Source organism: Arvicola amphibius, chromosome 10 (genome assembly GCF_903992535.2).
Source record: "Arvicola amphibius chromosome 10, mArvAmp1.2, whole genome shotgun sequence".
NCBI lineage: Eukaryota > Metazoa > Chordata > Mammalia > Rodentia > Cricetidae > Arvicola > Arvicola amphibius.
Genome location: NC_052056.1, coordinates 100,915,371 through 100,932,891, shown reverse-complemented (window position 1 = coordinate 100,932,891; position 17,521 = coordinate 100,915,371). Strand labels below are relative to the sequence as shown.

Here is a 17,521-nt window from a genome sequence, read left to right as displayed (position 1 = left end):
ACTGTGTGCTACCCAGCAGAAAGGAACAACGACACACAGACACACGGTTACAACAGCAAAAAAATGTGTCTGAGCCTGGGGTGCAGGCCTGTCACTGCATCTACTCAGAACGTTGAAGCAGAAAGGTCACGAGTTCAAAACCAGCATGGGTTACTTAGTGAGACTTGGTCCCAAAATAAAAAGTAAAAAGGGGGTAGCAAATTGCCGCTGGGCTCCATTCCCAGCACTGTCAAAAGAGGGCGGGTAGACAAGACAGAAAAAGATGTCGCTGTCTTAAAGACTGTCCTCCGACTCTGACACTGTCAGACAGAAAGATGTCGTTGTCTTAAAGACTGTCCTCCGACTCTGACACTGTCTCAGCAGCACTGGCTACAAGTAGGAACTGGGTGGTGACAGGACTCCAGCTCACCACAAATGGTCACGCGCACCGTTTGTGCGCACGGGTAAGATCCTTCAACACAGTCATGTGCTGCACCCTGGAGTACTCCGTCTGAGCCACCCTCAGGACCCCTACTGCAAGTCTTGGTCACCATGACAACATGTCTGAGGCTCAGACCTTCGGGCTGTCCCCGCCAGACGTGTCTGCTTGCTGCTCAGAGGCGGCCTTTGCTGCAAACTCCGCGGCCAGCTGAAGGTCTGATGTCACGTTCTGGACGAAGCGGTAACTGGATGACCCAGCTCCTCGAGGACTGGCTGGACAGGAGTTGGGGACGCTAAAGAGAAGAAAAAACACACCATTTAAGATCCTAGGAAGGAGGACTCTGGGTAGGGACACTCTTTATGGACCACCATGGATGATGGAGGGACAGTATTACTTCTTTACTGGTAATATCGCTGGGTGGGACCAGCTTCAGAAAAATCAGGAAATACAACCAAGAACTCAAGAAATGACAAACACGCATCACTCTCTCATCCAAGGTCAAGACCAAAGCTGCAGGAAGCCAAGTCCCTACCAAGTCCCTAGGCCGTTGAGTTCCTAAGCAAGAAAGCAGTAGCTCTGATGACTTCAGCAAAAGCAAGCTGCTCCTCCACTCCAGGCTGTAAAGACGTGGCTAGTGCGGCCGTGACCACAAGATGGCGCCCTAAGAACAGGCGTGGATAGTGAGTAACTCCACACAAGGACTCTTAGCCGCTGAGGAGGTGGCAGGGGCCTGCTGGCAGGCACGGGAGGAGGCACACAGAGTTCTCAGCTCTAAGTCATCAGTCCCACTGTGACCTGCCACTGCTGTGGCTCTGCAAGACAGGACCTGGCCGACCCCGCCTGGACCCCAGGGCTGAGGTTGGCTGGCTGATAGTGAGCTAATGAATGAAGATAAGCTCTAGAAGGCCACCTAGATGCTCGGCATGTGCAGATGCTACCAAAGCAGACTACCTGAGTTCAACCCAGGGCCCACATGGTGGGAGAATCTGACTGACTCCCGCAGGTTGCCTCTGATGTCCACATATCTCACACACACACACACACACGAATGAATAAAGTGCTAGAGAGATGGACTGACAGTTCAGAGTACACACTGCACTTGCAGAGGACTGCAGTTTGAATCCTACACCCGTCACATGGTCCACAGCCCCTCTTCCTCCAGGGATCTGACACCCACTTCCGGCTTATGTGGACACCTGCACTCACATGCACGAGTCCCACCCCACAAGATCTTTAAAATAAATCCTTTAAAAAGTAATAATAATAAGACAAGCTTTGATTCCCTAACCAAAGTTCTGGTAGTAAACATTATTTCACTTTAAAACAGAGAGCAGCGAGAGGGCTCAGTGGGTAAAGGCCTGCCTCCTGAGCCTGGCGGTCTTAGTTTGATCCCTAGAATTCACACGGTCGAAGAGAACTCACTCCCACAAGCTGTCCTCACTCCACATCTGCACCATGGGACACATATGCTCAACACACACACACCCCCCAAAATAACTACAATGAAATGTAAAAGTTAAAAAATAAAACCCTTCGAACAGGGAAAAGTAATCAAACACTGAAGAAGTGGGGAGGGCTCCTGTCAGAGTCCTGCACGCTGCCCCTGCTGTCACTGCAGAAAACCTGTGGCTTCAGGAGGACAAGTGGCAGGAGGCCACTCTCTTCCATTGCCTGCTGCTCCTTTGGCTGTAGGAAACACCCAGAAAGGACACTGCTCTCTAGCACGCCTATCCCCTCTCCCATCTTAGAGCCACTTCCTCCACAGGGATGTCTCCTGCTTCCCAAGCTCACCTGGGATACACCTGGGCTACTGCCTCCACCTGCACAGACTGTCTTCTCAGGCCTGGGATGTGACCCCATGGGTGGCTGTTGGTCCATCTCCCTCTTTCTGGGAGCTACTCAGGACTGAGCAAGGGACCAGCAAAAGCTTGCCCAGACATAGTAGGAGGATGAATTCCTTCTGGGGTCTCAGTCCCTCTGTAAGAAAAAGGGGCGCACGCCACACATAACCCTGAGACCTTTAGTTCAAGGAGTCTCTTCTCCTTTTGACTACCTCTAATTTTGGTAACTGAAGTTCAGTCAGCAAACAAGTATGTGAGACCCCAAAAGCAGGGAAGCAAAAAGGAACTTTCCCTGAGGTTCCTTTAAGAAAAGAGGTAGGGAGAACCCTCATAATGTAGCTCAGGTTGGTCTCAAACCATCCTCCTGCCTCATTTTTCTGAGTGCTAGAAATATAGGCATGGGCCAATACATCTGGCTTGGATTTAATTCTCTCTTTTCTCCCTTGAGATGGGGTCTCATTATGGCCCAGAAATTCTTATGAGGCCAAGTGTGAGGATTCCCAAGCATACAAACCACACTAGCCTGGATTTAATACAAACTAAGCTAAAATACAAACCCAAGTACAGGGTGGGGAGGCTGAGAGACGAGGTTACTTCAACATCCATACACTCAGCTTTCACTGTGTATAGCATAGTGTGGCTTTCATCCTAGTTCTCAGGAGGCAGAGGCAGGCAGATTTCTGTGAGTTCAAGGCCAGCAGAGCTACCTAGTGAGACCCCATCTCAAAAACAAAAACAAAAAAACAAAACCACCAAACAATCAAATAAATAAATAAAGTTTTAAAGACCAGGCTTCATACCAGACTTGGAGCAAAGGCAAGGTCACAGGGAATGTGACTCGGATGAGAGCTGTCACCGGGGACTCATCAAGTAGTAGATGCCGCTGCACTGAATTTGGTACTTGCCCCAAGCCCAGGCCCATCAATACACTCAGAGTTTACCTGAACGACAGAGACATCAGGTCTCTCTGGCAACCATGGGGCTGGGAAGTCACCATGACACAGCACGTCTCCTAGTGATGGGCCGCGGACACCAGCTTAGGTGGAGGTGAGTGAAGGAGAGCTCATCTCAGGAAAATAAAAACCTTGTGTGAGGTCATGGAGGTTGTGGAGCGTCTATCCTGTATAGCATCTCCCTACAGTTCTGAGGGCACAGGGTTATGGTGAGCATGAAGAGCAAGGCCATGCTGCCTGTTTCTGAGGAAGCATCTTGTACGATATGGAAGGAAATGCACACCTATGCTCCCAAATGCAAAATCTGGAGTCAAGATCTTCATGGCCCACAGGATGGCTTAGGTGAACACAAGGTTTGTCAAAGCCATCTTAGAAACACGAGTCAAGAGCCAGACTTGATGGTGGCAGACATATCATCCCAGCTACTGGGGAAGCTGAGGCAGGAGGACCTCAGCTCAAGGTTGGTCTGGGGTACAAAATGAGGTCAAGTTCAGCCTGGGAAACTTAGTGAGACACAGTACCAAAATAAAAAAATCAAAACATGGTTAGAATATAGCCGAGTGAGGGGCTGGGGTGCGGCTCAGTGGTAGAGCCCCTGCCTAGAATCCCCCAGCGAGGGGCTGGGATGTGGCTCAGTGGTAGAGCACCTGCCTAGAATCCCCCAGCGAGGGGCTGGGGTGTGGCTCAGTGGTACAGTGCTTGTCTAGCTAATGTGAGATTTTGGACTATAGGTTCATTACACACCCCTCCCCCGGGAAGCAACCTCTGCTTCTTGAGCCTGGCTCATGCCAGGGACCTGTGTGACCACAGCCGGGTGTGCAGCGAATGCTTCAGTCTAGCAGCCTGTGGCGGCAGCTTCCCAGCAGCACCTCCAGGGCACACGTGCTTCTGATCAGTCACCTGTTCCTGTCCTCAGAGCAGCCTGTTTCTCAACACACAACACTGAACCATCCTTGCAAGCCAGCTGCAAGGAGAGAGCTGCGCCCGAGACAGGGCCACCCAGCTGCTGGCGCGCACGTCTCAGAGCTGTAAAATGACCATTGGGAGCCAGGTGAATCCCAGTCTCTGAGAACACAAAGTATGAGGATTCTCAACTTTCCTAGAGCTGCGACCTTTTTACAGTTCCTTGTTCTGTGGTGACCCCGACCTTAACACTATTTCCTTGTCAAGTCATAACTAATTTTGCTATTGTTATGAATCATATAATGTACGTATCTGTTATGCAGGATAGCTGATAGATTCCTGTGGTATGGTTGTTTGATGCCCAAAGGGGTCCCAGCACAGGCTGAGAACCACTGACATAGAGGGACTTGGGAAAGTCATCTAGGAAAGAGAAATGTATACCAGTGTTCTGCCAGTGTTTTGGAGTTCAAAGCAAGAGGGTGGAGAGCTCAGACCACCGGCCTATTCCAGCAAGACTCTGCCTCTAAAACCAACACAAACAAACAAAACCAAAACAAACCTGCCCCTAAAATCTGTCCTCACAGAAACAAAGTAAAGCCATGAATGAATCTGCAAGGCTATCCTGCTCCTGTGATGAGACAACTCGGGGGAATTCCAAGACAGCGGGATAAACACACACTTAATGATTAGATGGTGCTTTCTGCTCCTAGACAGGGCCAACCCCTCCCTTTGGGGACCCTGAGACTTATTCCAAGACAGACTGACTGGCTCTACCTTAGAGGAGCAGACCCATCACTTGGTGGATGGGGTCTGAACTTGGGGACTGTCTCTACCCTAATAAGTTGTCGGCCAGCGAGAGCCCCGTCTCAAACAAACCACAAACAGAAAATCAAGGCCCGTCCCAGAGGAGTGACCCCAAGTCGTTCTATCTCCACACAGGAGGCACACAGTGGCCTAGGGAAGGGTGCATACTTTGGAGCCAGTGAGAAAGCCGAAAGGCCCTGAGCGTCAATCAGCTCCTGGGGACTGGCCTGGCCCTGGCGTCTTCCAGCAGCAACCTTGATAATCTCATGCTGGCCCTGTGACAACCTGGGCCACACCCTGGAGCTGGGCTCAGAAGTTGTTTCTCTTGAGTACCCAGACATGCCAGGTGCCTGGGGCTCCCAGCAGGTGTGGGCAGCCTGCAGAGGCAGTAGCTTTCCTTATTCTCTTTCTCTTTCTTTTCTTCCTCTTGCTTATCTGGGGGGGGGGGGGTGTGAGGGAGAATGTTAATTTTCTCTGTATTATTCCAATTTTAGCAAATGTGCTTCGCTTGTTTCTCTAGCTGGCCTTAAACTTGCTATGCAGTTGAAGGAGACCTTGAATTTCTAATCTCCCCTGCCTGTTACTGTGAGCAGACTTCAAGCTGAGAAGAGAAACCTGTGCATCCCAGCCTGGCCTGGCTCCAGATAAGCTGTCTCTTTTTTTCTTTTTTCTTTTTTGGTTTTTCGAGACAGGGTTTCTCTGCAGCTTTTTTAGAGCCTGTCCTGGAACTAGCTCTTGTAGACCAGGCTGGCCTCGAACTCACAGAGATCCGCCTGCCTCTGCCTCCCGAGTGCTGGGATTAAAGGCGTGCGCCACCACCGCCCGGCTAGCTGTCTCTTAATCACAGGGCCACTGCTGCTCCTGCAGACACCTCAAGCCAACATCTGGCAGTGCTGGAGACAGGGACCCTCTGATCACTTTCTTCTAGGGCCAGCTCCACGGCCACAGGGGAGACTCTAGAACTGCTGTGTTTAGGGGATGGCACTGACAAAATAAAAGTAGGGAGATTTCATAGTCTGTAAGAGCTACCAGGGCCAGGGCTGTGAAGGTGGCATGGTTGGTATGGTTGCTAAAGTACTGGCCACATAAGTATGAGGATCTGAATTTGACATCCAGAACCCATGTTAAAACGCTGACCATGGTGGCTGGCACTTGTAATCCCAGCTCTGGAGAGGCAGAGACAGGAGGAGCCCTGGGACTCACTGGCCAGTATCATAGTGAATTTTTAGGCCAATGAGAGACCCTGTGGGCACCGGAGGAATGGTACCTGAGGTTGAACTCTGACCTCCACACACGTGTACAAGAACATGCACCCTACCCCCGCCCCATGAATCTGGGCACAGGCTTATCATCCCAGCTACCCAGGAAGCTCAGGTAAGGCCTATCAGACTACACACTAAGTTCAAAACCAGTCTACATATACATGAAATGGTCTCAAAAATTAAATCAATCAACCAAATTTAAAACATATAAAACAAAGGGCTATATTCAAGGATAAAGTGCTTGCCTAACATGTGCTAAGCCCTGAGTTCAATTTCCAGTACCTCAAAATTAAAATAAAAAGGGGGGGGACCAAGTCACCATGCTGGCCAGATTGTCCTTTAAAAAATGTCTCTCCCGGACCTTTCTTTGGAATTAAATGACGACTATTCCTTAATAAAATAAAGAAGTAAGGCAGGAAAGAGAAGCCATTTAGTCAGGAAAGATTCTCGTTCCTTCCAAGAAGTTCCTGGATGATAAGGCTTAGGGTTAGAAGGGCCTAGAGCCAGGTCCTGGCTGGAGGAGTAGCAGCCTGCCAAGAAGGGTGCAGGACACAGAGCACATTAAACCAAACAGAAAAGAGGAATTACGAACTCTAAGAAGGAGAAAATAGAGCCAAAGTAGCAGGAAGGAAGTGGCTGGGCCCCATAATTATGACGCAGCTGCAATATGAAGATGCTGACACGTGTGGGTCCAAGGATGATGTAATGTTATTAGGCAGAGGGAGGAAAAGAGAAATCCTGCATGTCCCTGTAGGAAGTCCAAATATGAGCTTTCTCTTCCTGTCCTTTCTTGGCGTGTGCACGTGTGTCTCTCTGTCTCTCTGCCCCCCCCCTCTCCTTTTTTCTCCTCTCTCTCTCTCTCTCTCTCTCTCTCTCTCTCTCTCTCTCTCTCTCTCTCTTTCTCCCTTCCTCCCTTCCTCCCTCTCTCTCTCCTCTAAGTAACAAATATGAGCTCTAAAACCAAAGAAGAGACTGTCACTCACACCTGTGACTCAGAAGGATGCCGGCAAAGGAAGAGGGGTCTGGGGGAGTCCCTCCACCATGGGAGTGACATAATACCCTCAGTCTACGGCTAAGTCTGAACAAAATAAAAGGACAGAGAAGGGACATTTCCAGAGGCAAACATTTTAGACTTAGCTTCAAGAACGTTTGTGTTCTGTGCAGGTGAGATGGCTCAGTGGGTAAAGGGGCTTGCAAGCAAGCCTGACAACCCAAGTTCAATTCCCAGAACCCACATGGTAGAAGGAGAGACCCACCTCCTGAAAGCAGTCAGTCCTGACCTCCACATGTGCACCATGGTGTGCTCATGGATGTGCACGCGTGCACACACACAAATAAATTCATGTTTAAAAAAGAATTATGTTCTCCTAAGATAAATGCCATGCTACTTAAGTTCCGGGAGCTACTTGAAAAGATTAGCTTTGCTTCTAAAATTGTACAGAACCCACACATTAGGTACTTTTGAAAAAAAAATCATGTATACAGGATGTGTGTGTGTGCGTGTGTGTGCACGTGCATGCATATGTGGAAGTCAAAGGATGACCTCAGGTAGTGGTCCTTTTTACATACATTACAAACAGGCTAGCTGGCCCATATGGTATCCATCTCTACATGGATTCTAGAGATCCACACTCAGGCCCTCACCACTGAGCTATCTGCACAGCTCAGTATCAGCTCCCTTTAGGCAGACTTAACACAGGAGGGGAGTAACCACTGCACAGTTTTGCAGGGTCTGTGCTTTGCAAAGGCTTCCCACCATTGGGAGATCTAACAAGGGAGGGCTGTCCAGTGCACACACTGTAGACACAAGTGGCCACACAAAAGTACACATCAGGCTTTTCAGACACAGTGCAGGTGATACCACACACAGGAATGCCTGAGACGCACCCACTGTGATCCCAGAGAACTGGGGCGATTCCCACCAAGCTTTGGCTCAGACTCAATGTTGCAGCACCCCAGATGGTCCCAGAGGAGATGCAAACAGCAGAGAGAAGTCAAAGGAACATGGAAAGCCCCAAATCTTCTAGTGAGGAGGAACCAATTTCCCCCAACTTTTCAGATGGGAAAGGAAACAAGGTGAGGCTTATAGGTACAGACAGGAACAGGAAGCAGCAGACCTCAGTGTCTATGAATATCCAGACCCAAACACTCAAAGTCATCTTGAAGCTCTCTGGAAATCACGGGAAAAGTTGAACAACCTGTAGGAGGAACCAACGTCTGCCAAGACTAGCATGCAGGAGGCTCCTCTTCTGGGGGCTTGTGTGCAGAGCCCTCCATGAGTGCCTGCAGCCGCAGACAGCACAGAACCCCATACCCACTGTGCCCTACATTCACACCCCCATGATAAAGCACCCTCTCTTCAAGTAACAGCGGAGCTTGCGGCTAGTCTTTGGTGCATCTGAATCCTTAGCCTAGTGAAACAAGATTATTTGATTTCTTTTTTCTCCCTAGTATTGATGGACTTGTGCGGGCCAGGTGCTTTACCCAGAACTCTATCCTCAGCCCTTAGCGCAGATCTGGTAGTCAAGCCACCCACTGGATATACTGGGCGGAGTCACACCTGAAGGCGGAGCTACTCGGAACAGCACTCAATTGAAAACTTGTAAGTTGTTCATTTTCTGCAATTTTCCACTTGATATTTTTGGACTGTGAGTAACTGAAACCACAAGCAAGTGAAACCAAGGCTGGGGGCGGGGCAGGGCGGGGCACCAGACTTCTAATCCAGACTGGATGCCCTCTAAACGCAGAAGATCTCCAAGAGCAAAAGAGACAGAAGCGAAAGAGACTGAGACTGAAGTTAGCTGACAATCAAATGGAACGGTGCTAAAGATCCCAGCAGTCGAGGCGTACACTTCCGTCTTCCACCTCACCACCGCTAACCTTTGCTGTTTGTTTATGTGTAAGGGAAGGGCTGGCGCTGTGCGGCATGGGAGAACTTTCGGGATTTAGCTCTGTGGATTCTGGCAACTCTGCTCTCCAGGCTTGGCAGCAAGTACCTTTACACACAGAGCCATCTCGCCAGCCTGTCCATCTTTATTTTCGAGATGGAGTCTCTCACGGAACCCAGAGCGCCCAGATTCAGTTAGACTGACTGGCCAGTGGGCCCCACAGCACCGAGGTTACAGATGTGACGCTGGCTCAGTTTTTACTTAGGCACAAACACAAACAAGCACTTTAGTCGTGGAGCGATCTCCCCTGCCCTATTTGTTTGTTTGAGATGAGATCTCATACGTAGTGCAGGCTGGCCTCAAATTTGCAATCTTCCTGCCGGCCTCCAGAGTGAAGGGATTACTGGCAAGTGGATCCACAGGTATTTTCATGGCTGCTGTAGCAGTTTGCTTACTTGTGTGCCACCCCACAGGGCATCTGGTTCGGCTTCAGCAGCCTCAGCAAACGACTACCTCCTGGATTTCCTAAGATCACTTGCTTTTCACAGATAGGTCAAAACACTGTCGAAGCCACAGTGTCTTTCAAAGAGCTCATTCATTTGCTGGGCGGAGTCCTGCAGACAGGGGAAGGGGCCCCACCCCTATAACCCCTACCCCTCCCCCGCCAAAAAACACCCGCTGTACACACCACTCAAACCACAGCGGAACAACCCGCCCTGGGAAACACGGAGCCGCCCAGGCCGGCCAGCGAAGCGGAGCCAGGCTCTAGTGGGGGTGGAGTAGAGGCAAGGGGACATTAGGGGCAGGTACCCAGCCTTGGGAACCGCTCCAGGGAGGGAGGAGCCCCAGATGGGAGGTCCCCAGGTCTCAGTGCCCGTACTGGCCAATAAGGACCCGCTAGCAAAACTCACCAAATTAGGAAAGCTGAGTGAGCAGGGCGGGACCCAAGGCTGCTGGCTGGGAAGTCAGGCCCTTTCCCCAGCCCGCCCCGCCCTGGATCCTGCGGCCTGGGAGAGGAAGGGCAGGGCGTGTTTGTAAACATGAAGGCTCCACCTCCACACAGAAACTCAAACTGAAGAAGTCTAGGCAAGCCGGAACCTCAGGCCTCCTTTACAAAAGCTCAATGGGATTCCACAGTCGGAAGATAAACGGAGTCAACAGAGATCTTTCCTCGGGACACTAAAAGGCCCAGGGAGTCTGGGGTGGGTCCCAAATCACCTTCTCAACAGGTGACCAAGAATCCAGTCCCCTCCCCAAGGGGACCCTGCTGCGAACGCCGAGTAAACAAGAGCCTGCTCCCTCCCAGCAGTATCAAGAATGCGGTTAGGGGCCACCAAAGCACCGACTGTCCCACCTGACCAACCTTCCCCCAACGTCTTAACCAGCTGGCTGTTGCTTGGTGTTTGAGTTGGGGATGACACAGCTTCCTCCTGCCTCCATTTCCCCAGAGCTGGGATTGGCATGCATCACTGTACCTAGTGTTATGTGGGGTGCTGGGGATACACCCAGGGCTTCCTGTGTGCTTGAGAAGAACTCTACCAACCCGGCAACACCCCCAATCCCCACTGTTTTTATCTGGACAAATGCAGGATGATCTCTGAGTGTGAGGCCAGCCTGGTCTACTTAGTAAGTGCCAGGTCAGCCTGGGCTACACAGGGAGATCCTGTCTCAAAAGCAAACAACACTAAACATAATCCTATTCAATCCTAGAATCTTGGACTGAGTACTGGATACTGAACCCAGAGCCTGCCTTTCTTTCTTTCTTTCTTTCTTTCTTTCTTTCTTTCTTTCTTTCTTTCTTTCCCCCCCCCTCTCTCTCTCTCTCTCTCTCTCTCTCTCTCTCTCTCTCTCTCTCTCTCCCTCCCTCCCTCCCTCCCTCCCTTCCTCAAAAGCAAACAACACTAAACATAATCCTATTCAATCCCAGAATCTTGGACTGAGTACCGGATACTGAGCCCAGAGCCAGCCAGCCAGCCTGCCTGCCTGCCTGCCTGCCTTCCCCCCCTCCCCTTCCTTCCTTCCTTCCTTCCTTCCATCCTTCCTTCCTTCCTTTCTTTTCTATCTCTTTTCTTTTTTTGCTTTTGTGATGAGGTTTCACTATTCAGGCCTGGTCACATTATGAAGACCAGGCTGGCCTTGAACTTCTATGCAAGTCTCCAGTTTCTGCTATAAGAGCTGGGGTTTCAGGCATGTGCCATGTTGCCCAGCTAAACCCAGGGCCCCTTCCAGGCTAAGGAAGTAAGTGTCCTACCACCGAACTCATCCCAGTTCTCTTTATTATAGGCAGGGTACCACTCAGTAGCTCAGGCTGGCCTCGAACACAAGCTTTCCCATTGGCTAATAAAAGCATTGATATGGATTTTGCTTTAGTGATTTAAATTTAAGGTCAATTTTGTTATATGTATTTGTATTTCTGATATTGATTAAGGTATTGTGATTGTATAGTTCATTTTAAAAATGTAATGTATAATTAAGAAATATAGGCTGTTAATGGATAATCATCGATAATAGTAAAGCTTATAGTCATGTAAGTTAGATTTTCTAGATATATAGAGATATATTTAAGTTAAATAGGCATTCTTCATATCTTTCAAAGACTATAGAATATGGCATTTAAATGTTTTAATAACTTAGATTTTTCATGACAATGAGACACATCTGCTCCTGGAAGCACCAATCTACTTCAAGAGGAAGATGGGCATCGAAGAGGATCCTTATGGAGTTTGATAGCCATTTGGGCAAGAAACTGCTCTTGCTTGGACTGTTGGCATAAACTATCATATCAATGCTTTTATTAGCATTTTATTATCACACTTTCAAGGTTGCCCCACCTGTTCTGCATGTAGGCATTTTGTGACTTTTAGTAAATTTCCTGTCTAACTAACAGGTTACAGATTTCTTAACTGTGCACCATGAGCACTGAGGACAAGTGAGCAGGAAGCATGGGGCAGAGGGACTCTGGAGAAAACATCATGGTGTCTCACAGGGACCAAATAGTTTACCAACCACACATTCACTCCTGCAATCCCAGCTTGGAAGGCTGAGGCAGGGGATTACTGCAAATTTTAGGTCAGTCTTGATTACATATTGAGTTCTGGACCAGCCTAACTACAGTGTGAGACCCTGTCTCAAAAACCAAATCCAGGGTTCAGATAGCTGCTCAGAGAGTAAAGGGGCTTGCCTTTAAGCCTTACCACCTGAGTTTGAGCCCCAGGATCCACATGATGGAAGAGAAATGACTCCCAAAAGCTGTCCTCTGACCTTCACATGCACCCCCCCCCCAGTAAACGAATACATAAGTCAAGACACACATCCCTGCTGCCCCGACTAGCCGTGAGCTAAGGAGGACTTGTGTTGGGGCCCCATGCACTGGGTCACGCACATGGAGTCCGGGTGTTAGGACAGGGCTATGCGATCTGCTGAAGGACAAGTGGCAGGTGCTGAGCACAGGGCTGTCACCTCTCACCACCACCTTCCTGAGCGCTGAGCCTTTACTGCAGGCTTCATAGGGACGGGAGACACGTGGCCCGGAAAGCTGCTATGATGAGATCTACCAAAGACACAAGCCATCACCCACATGGCCAGGACCACACTGGGGTTCTACACCTGAGTTCTGCACCTCTCGCTGGTGTCAGTAAAGAGGACGCCTACCCCAGACAAGGGACCTGTGGACATATACTTCATGGAGGAAACAGGTAAGTTCACAAAGGCAAACCAAGGGTTAACCCTCCCTCAACACACACAGTGTGTGTGCTCATGCTTACAGTAATACTCTTAACCATCTTGGGTTTCCACCAGTAGAAAGAACATCCTCAGATGTAGGCCTCTGACCATGAACCTCTAGAACCAAGAATCAAAAATCTCTCTTATGTATAAACTTACAAAGGGGTAAACTCCAACCGGGTGTGACATCACACACCTGCAATCTTAGCTGGTGACCGAGGTAGGAGGATCGAAAGTTCCAGGCCAGCCTGAGCACCAGGAAGCTTCCATGTCTATTAACCAAGTGGCTCAGTGGCAGCTGCCTAAAATTCCTTTACCCAGGGTGTTGGTTTGAGTAAGAAGGACTCCCAGCTCCTGGAGGTTCAAGAATTTGAATGCTTGGTCCCAGCTGCTGGAATGTTTAGGGGAAGATTAGGAGGTGTGTCACCGGGGGCAGGCCTTTAGGTTTCAAAGTCCATATTAGGTCCAGTCTCTCTCCATCAGCCTCTGCTACTGCCCCGGTGTCTGCCTGCCTGCCGCCATGCCTCCCACCATGACAGCCATGGATTCACTCTCTGAGACTGTAAGCAAGCCCCCAATTAAATGCTTTCTTTTATAAGTTGCCTTGGTCTTGGTGTCTCTTCACAGCAAGAGAAAAGTAAGTCACCTAAGTGTGCTAAATCTGGCTTTGATTCCTAGTACTGGAACGGGGTGGCGGGGGTGTGTGTGTGGTGGTTTAAATAAAGAGACAGCATTAAGTGTAACTCCGGTGAAAAAGGAGGTATAACTTTGGAGACCTAATGAGGTTGCCCATAGCAGTGACCCATGGCCATGGCTCGGACAGCACAACTCTGGCTCTGCTGGAGAATAGTTCTCAGAGGTCGTCCCCCAAGGAATGTGTCACACCTATGCCACAGTCTCAAGAGTCCTGGGCACTATCTGCCATCTCCACAGGGCTGGCCTGTGCCATGAGTTGAGGTGGAAGCCACAGGGTTCAGGGCACCACGGTCCCAGCACCTGATGGGGGCACAGCACTTTTAGAAGCATAAGGAACATGAGAGGCAGTGAGAGGAAAATCTGCTTCACTGAACAACTCCTGCCAGAATCTGACCTCCCTTCTCTATTTTGAGATAGGGTCTCGTGCAAACCAGACCGGTCTTGACTCACTATTAGTAGACATACCCCTGCATTCAGAATCCTAAGTACACACCGCAACACCCAGTTTAGGATGTACTGGGGTCTGAACCCTGAACCTACACATTCTTCCCACAGAACTACATCCCAGCCTGTATGCTCTTGAGAAAAAGTCTCTCTCACGAAGTGGCCAGGATGTCCCTGAACGTCCATGTAATGACAGCTGGCTATGCACGGGAGATCTTCCTGCTTCAGTCTTTGGAGTGCTGGGCCACACACCTATTTGTCAACTTGCTTTAGGAGGCCCCAACTCACAAATCTACAACCTGGACAGGTGGAGACTTGAGGGTGACTCTCCCTGCAGGGCCTCCCAGAGTCTACGACATCTCGAAGTCTCTGATGCATTCAGAATCTGAGCATAAGAGGTTGCTCACCTGATGGTGCCAGTTGGGGAAGGGATGGGGCTGACGAGGCTCCGGAGGTCCGGCTCCGGAATGTGGATCTTCAATGGAGAGATCTGAGGGTAGAGTGGCCGCAGGGCGGATGCTGGGGCCTCCTCCTTATGGTACAGGGATGTGAACTGGATCTTGATGGCCGTGCTGGGGAATCGGAAGGTGCATCTGCAAAGGGAGGACAGTGGCTGGTGAAGCACAAGGTCACAGGGCACAGGAGCTGAGGTCCCTCCACCCACACGGCAGGAGCAGCAGGAGCCTTAAGCTTCACACCCCGGGACACAAACTTGGGCTTACTCTGCGTCAACTGTACTCGACTGTGAACAAATGATATGAATACCCCAACAGGTGCCGTGAGGAAGAACCATGGAGACTCCATGTACCAGGGCAGTAATGGTGACAATGAATACGGCTCCTGACCCTCAGGCAAATAGCTAAATGGGTCCTGTGCACAGAGTTCATTGGCTCATTCATTCATTCACACATGTATTTACTCCTCCAGCAAAATAAGTAAGTAAATAGTTAAAAGACCCTGTTCCAGCTGAAAAGACTCCACTCACTCATTCATTAGAAGACAGGGTCTCACTATGTGGTCCAGCCTGGCCTGGAACTTGAGATCCTCTTGTCCCTGTCTCCTGAGTGCTAGGATGACAGGCATGCACCACCATGCCCAGCTTATGTGGGGATTTCAAAAGAGAGACTCCTTCAAGGTATAATCAAATGCCACCACACAAAGGTAGAGGGGTGCCCCAGAGACAGTGGCTGGGGGAGGGGGAGGGAGGGAAGGAGGGAGGGAGAGATAGAGAGAGGAGAGACAGAGAGAGGGGGTGGGCATTATTCGCTGAGCACATCTGATTTCCAGCTTTGAGTGTGTGCATGTGGAGGCAGGCTCATACCGAGTGTCTTTCTCAGTCGCTTTCCACCTGCATTTTAAAGGGTCTCTCTCTGAACCTGGAACTCTCCATTTCAGCTAAACTGGTTGGCAAGCTCAGGATCTGCCTGTCTCTGTGCTTGCATACATATGAAATAAATAGATACAACTTGGGAGGGAAAAAAAAGAAAACATAATTCGAGGCCAACACAAGCCACACAGTTCAGGAGAGCCTGGGACACACAACAAAATCTGTTCTCAAAAGTACCCCGATATGATTTCTACTCTGCTTAGCATTTCACAACCCAGGAACAGCTGTCACCAGAAATTTGGTTTGTGTAAATTCGTGCGGGGGCACTTGTGGACACGTGCACTGGGTGAGCAGACATCACCTCAGGTGCCATTCCTCAGGCACTGCTCACCTTGTTCGGGGGACCTCAGGCTGGTTTATTTGCCTAAACTGGTTGCCAGGGAGCCTGAGGAATCTTTCCAACTTTAGCTTCCTAGCACTGGGATTATAGACTATGCCACCATATATTATTATTATTATTATTATTATTATTATTATTATTATTATTATTATTATTTTATGTGAGTCCCAAGGATCAAACTCAGGTCCTCTTGCTTATGTGGTGAGCATCTTACCCGCCAAGCTGTATACTCCAGGTACTCCGTCAGTATTTGGACTTTGGAAAGTTCATCAGTCATTTTTCTAAGATGTCTCCTCAGGTCTGAGCACCATCAATTCTGCATGCCTGTAAGCTTTTGAAAACCATCTAGTGCATGTCTGATGATGTCAGAGTGTCCAAACTGGGCACCTAGGGATGGAGCCTAGCTGGGGGCTACTGGTGTGTAACCTGGACTGGCTAAGAGTAACTTGAACTTGCCGGGCAGTGGTGGCGCACACCTTTAATCCCAGCACTCGGGAGGAGGAGCAAGGTAGATCTCTGAGTTTGAAGCCAGCCTGGTCTACAGGGGATGGCCAAGGTTACACAGAGAAACCCTATCATGAAAAGCCATTTAAACAAAAGAAAGAAAGAAAAGAAAAAAGAACAAAAGAAAATGCCTGCACTGAACAAACATGGTACATATGTGCATGCATCTGACACACCTGGTCAACCCATGTTACACAGGAAGGTTGTCATGGCAACAAATTCCTCTCTCTGGTTCATTTGTCATGTGTTTCTTCCTCCCTCTCTACCTAGGGAACAGGAAGATAACAGTACATCTTGGTCTGCTGGGAGGGTCCAAGGAGCTCAACATCAAAACAGGAGCCCATCGCCTTAGCATCATCATGCCAACCAGAGTCGAGGCTGTGGCCCATGCCTGTGGTCATAGCACCCAGGGATCCTCGAGTGCATGGTTTGGGTGTGACCTGTGGACCCGGGCTTGGCTGAGCTCAGGCTGAAGAACTTCAGCTTACTTTGGAGAGCCCAAAGGGCTCCCAAGGCCTTCCTTCCCTCTACTCAGACCCCAATCATTGGGTACAGCCAAAAGACAAATAATCAGAGTGGGGTTTGCTATGCGGATGGGGACCACCCGAGAACACAAGCAGCAGCCCTTACAGTCTCTTTGTCCTTCCTCCCTCGGCACCAACAGGAGGGATTGAACAACAGCCATCTCCAAGGGGGCTGCCAGTTGAAACCACTATCCCTGTAAAAAATAGCTTATGTATGTATATGAGAGACAGAGAAAGCGAGAGACAGACCATGGATGCCAGAAGAGGCCTGGATCCTGTAGAGCTAGAGTTATAGGAGATTGTGCGTTGCCTGATGTGGGTGCTGGGAATTGAACTGGGGTCCTCTTGAAGAGCAGTATGTGTTCTTTCACTCCTGAGCCCCAACAGCCAAGAATCTAAGAGCTGGAGACACAACCGAGTGGTAGAGCCCCTGCCTCGAGTCCCCCACTGAACAACTAGTGTAGGGCTTCAGAGGGAACAGCTGTGTACCCTGCAGGCCCCACATTCTATCTAGAGCACTAACAAAGCCCACGGTGAATGTGTGCATTGTCCACTGAGACTTTCGTAAAGCAGCCTTTCTTCCCTCCCTTCCATTCACGGTGCAGAGGATCATGTGCCCCCGTGTTAGACACATCTAATTTGATCTGCAGCATCAAGAGGGGGAAGGGAAGGGAGAAAAGGCCTGTTTACTAAAAACTTACCCAGCCCTAACTAAGGTCCTTAGGGGCACCACACCCCACTGTGAAGACAACCCAAAGAAACACATTGGGTGACAAGCATCTTCAGGTTGCTTTCTGAAACAGCTCTCAACTCACTTGTCCAAAATCCAAC

The 17,521-nt window shown here is 49.7% G+C and overlaps 1 protein-coding gene across 1 annotated transcript in view; it reads right to left on the bottom strand.

Annotated features, from left to right (window-relative positions):
* Nucleotides 1-17,521, bottom strand: part of Foxk1 (forkhead box K1) — a 70,226-nt gene that overhangs the window by 13,602 nt on the left and 39,103 nt on the right. Inside the window, exons 2-3 of the mRNA XM_038345682.2 lie at nucleotides 14,343-14,528; nucleotides 557-713 (exon numbers count right to left, since the gene is read on the bottom strand). Of these exons, the coding sequence (XP_038201610.1) occupies nucleotides 557-713; nucleotides 14,343-14,528 (343 nt within the window). The remainder of the gene's footprint in view (nucleotides 1-556; nucleotides 714-14,342; nucleotides 14,529-17,521) is intronic.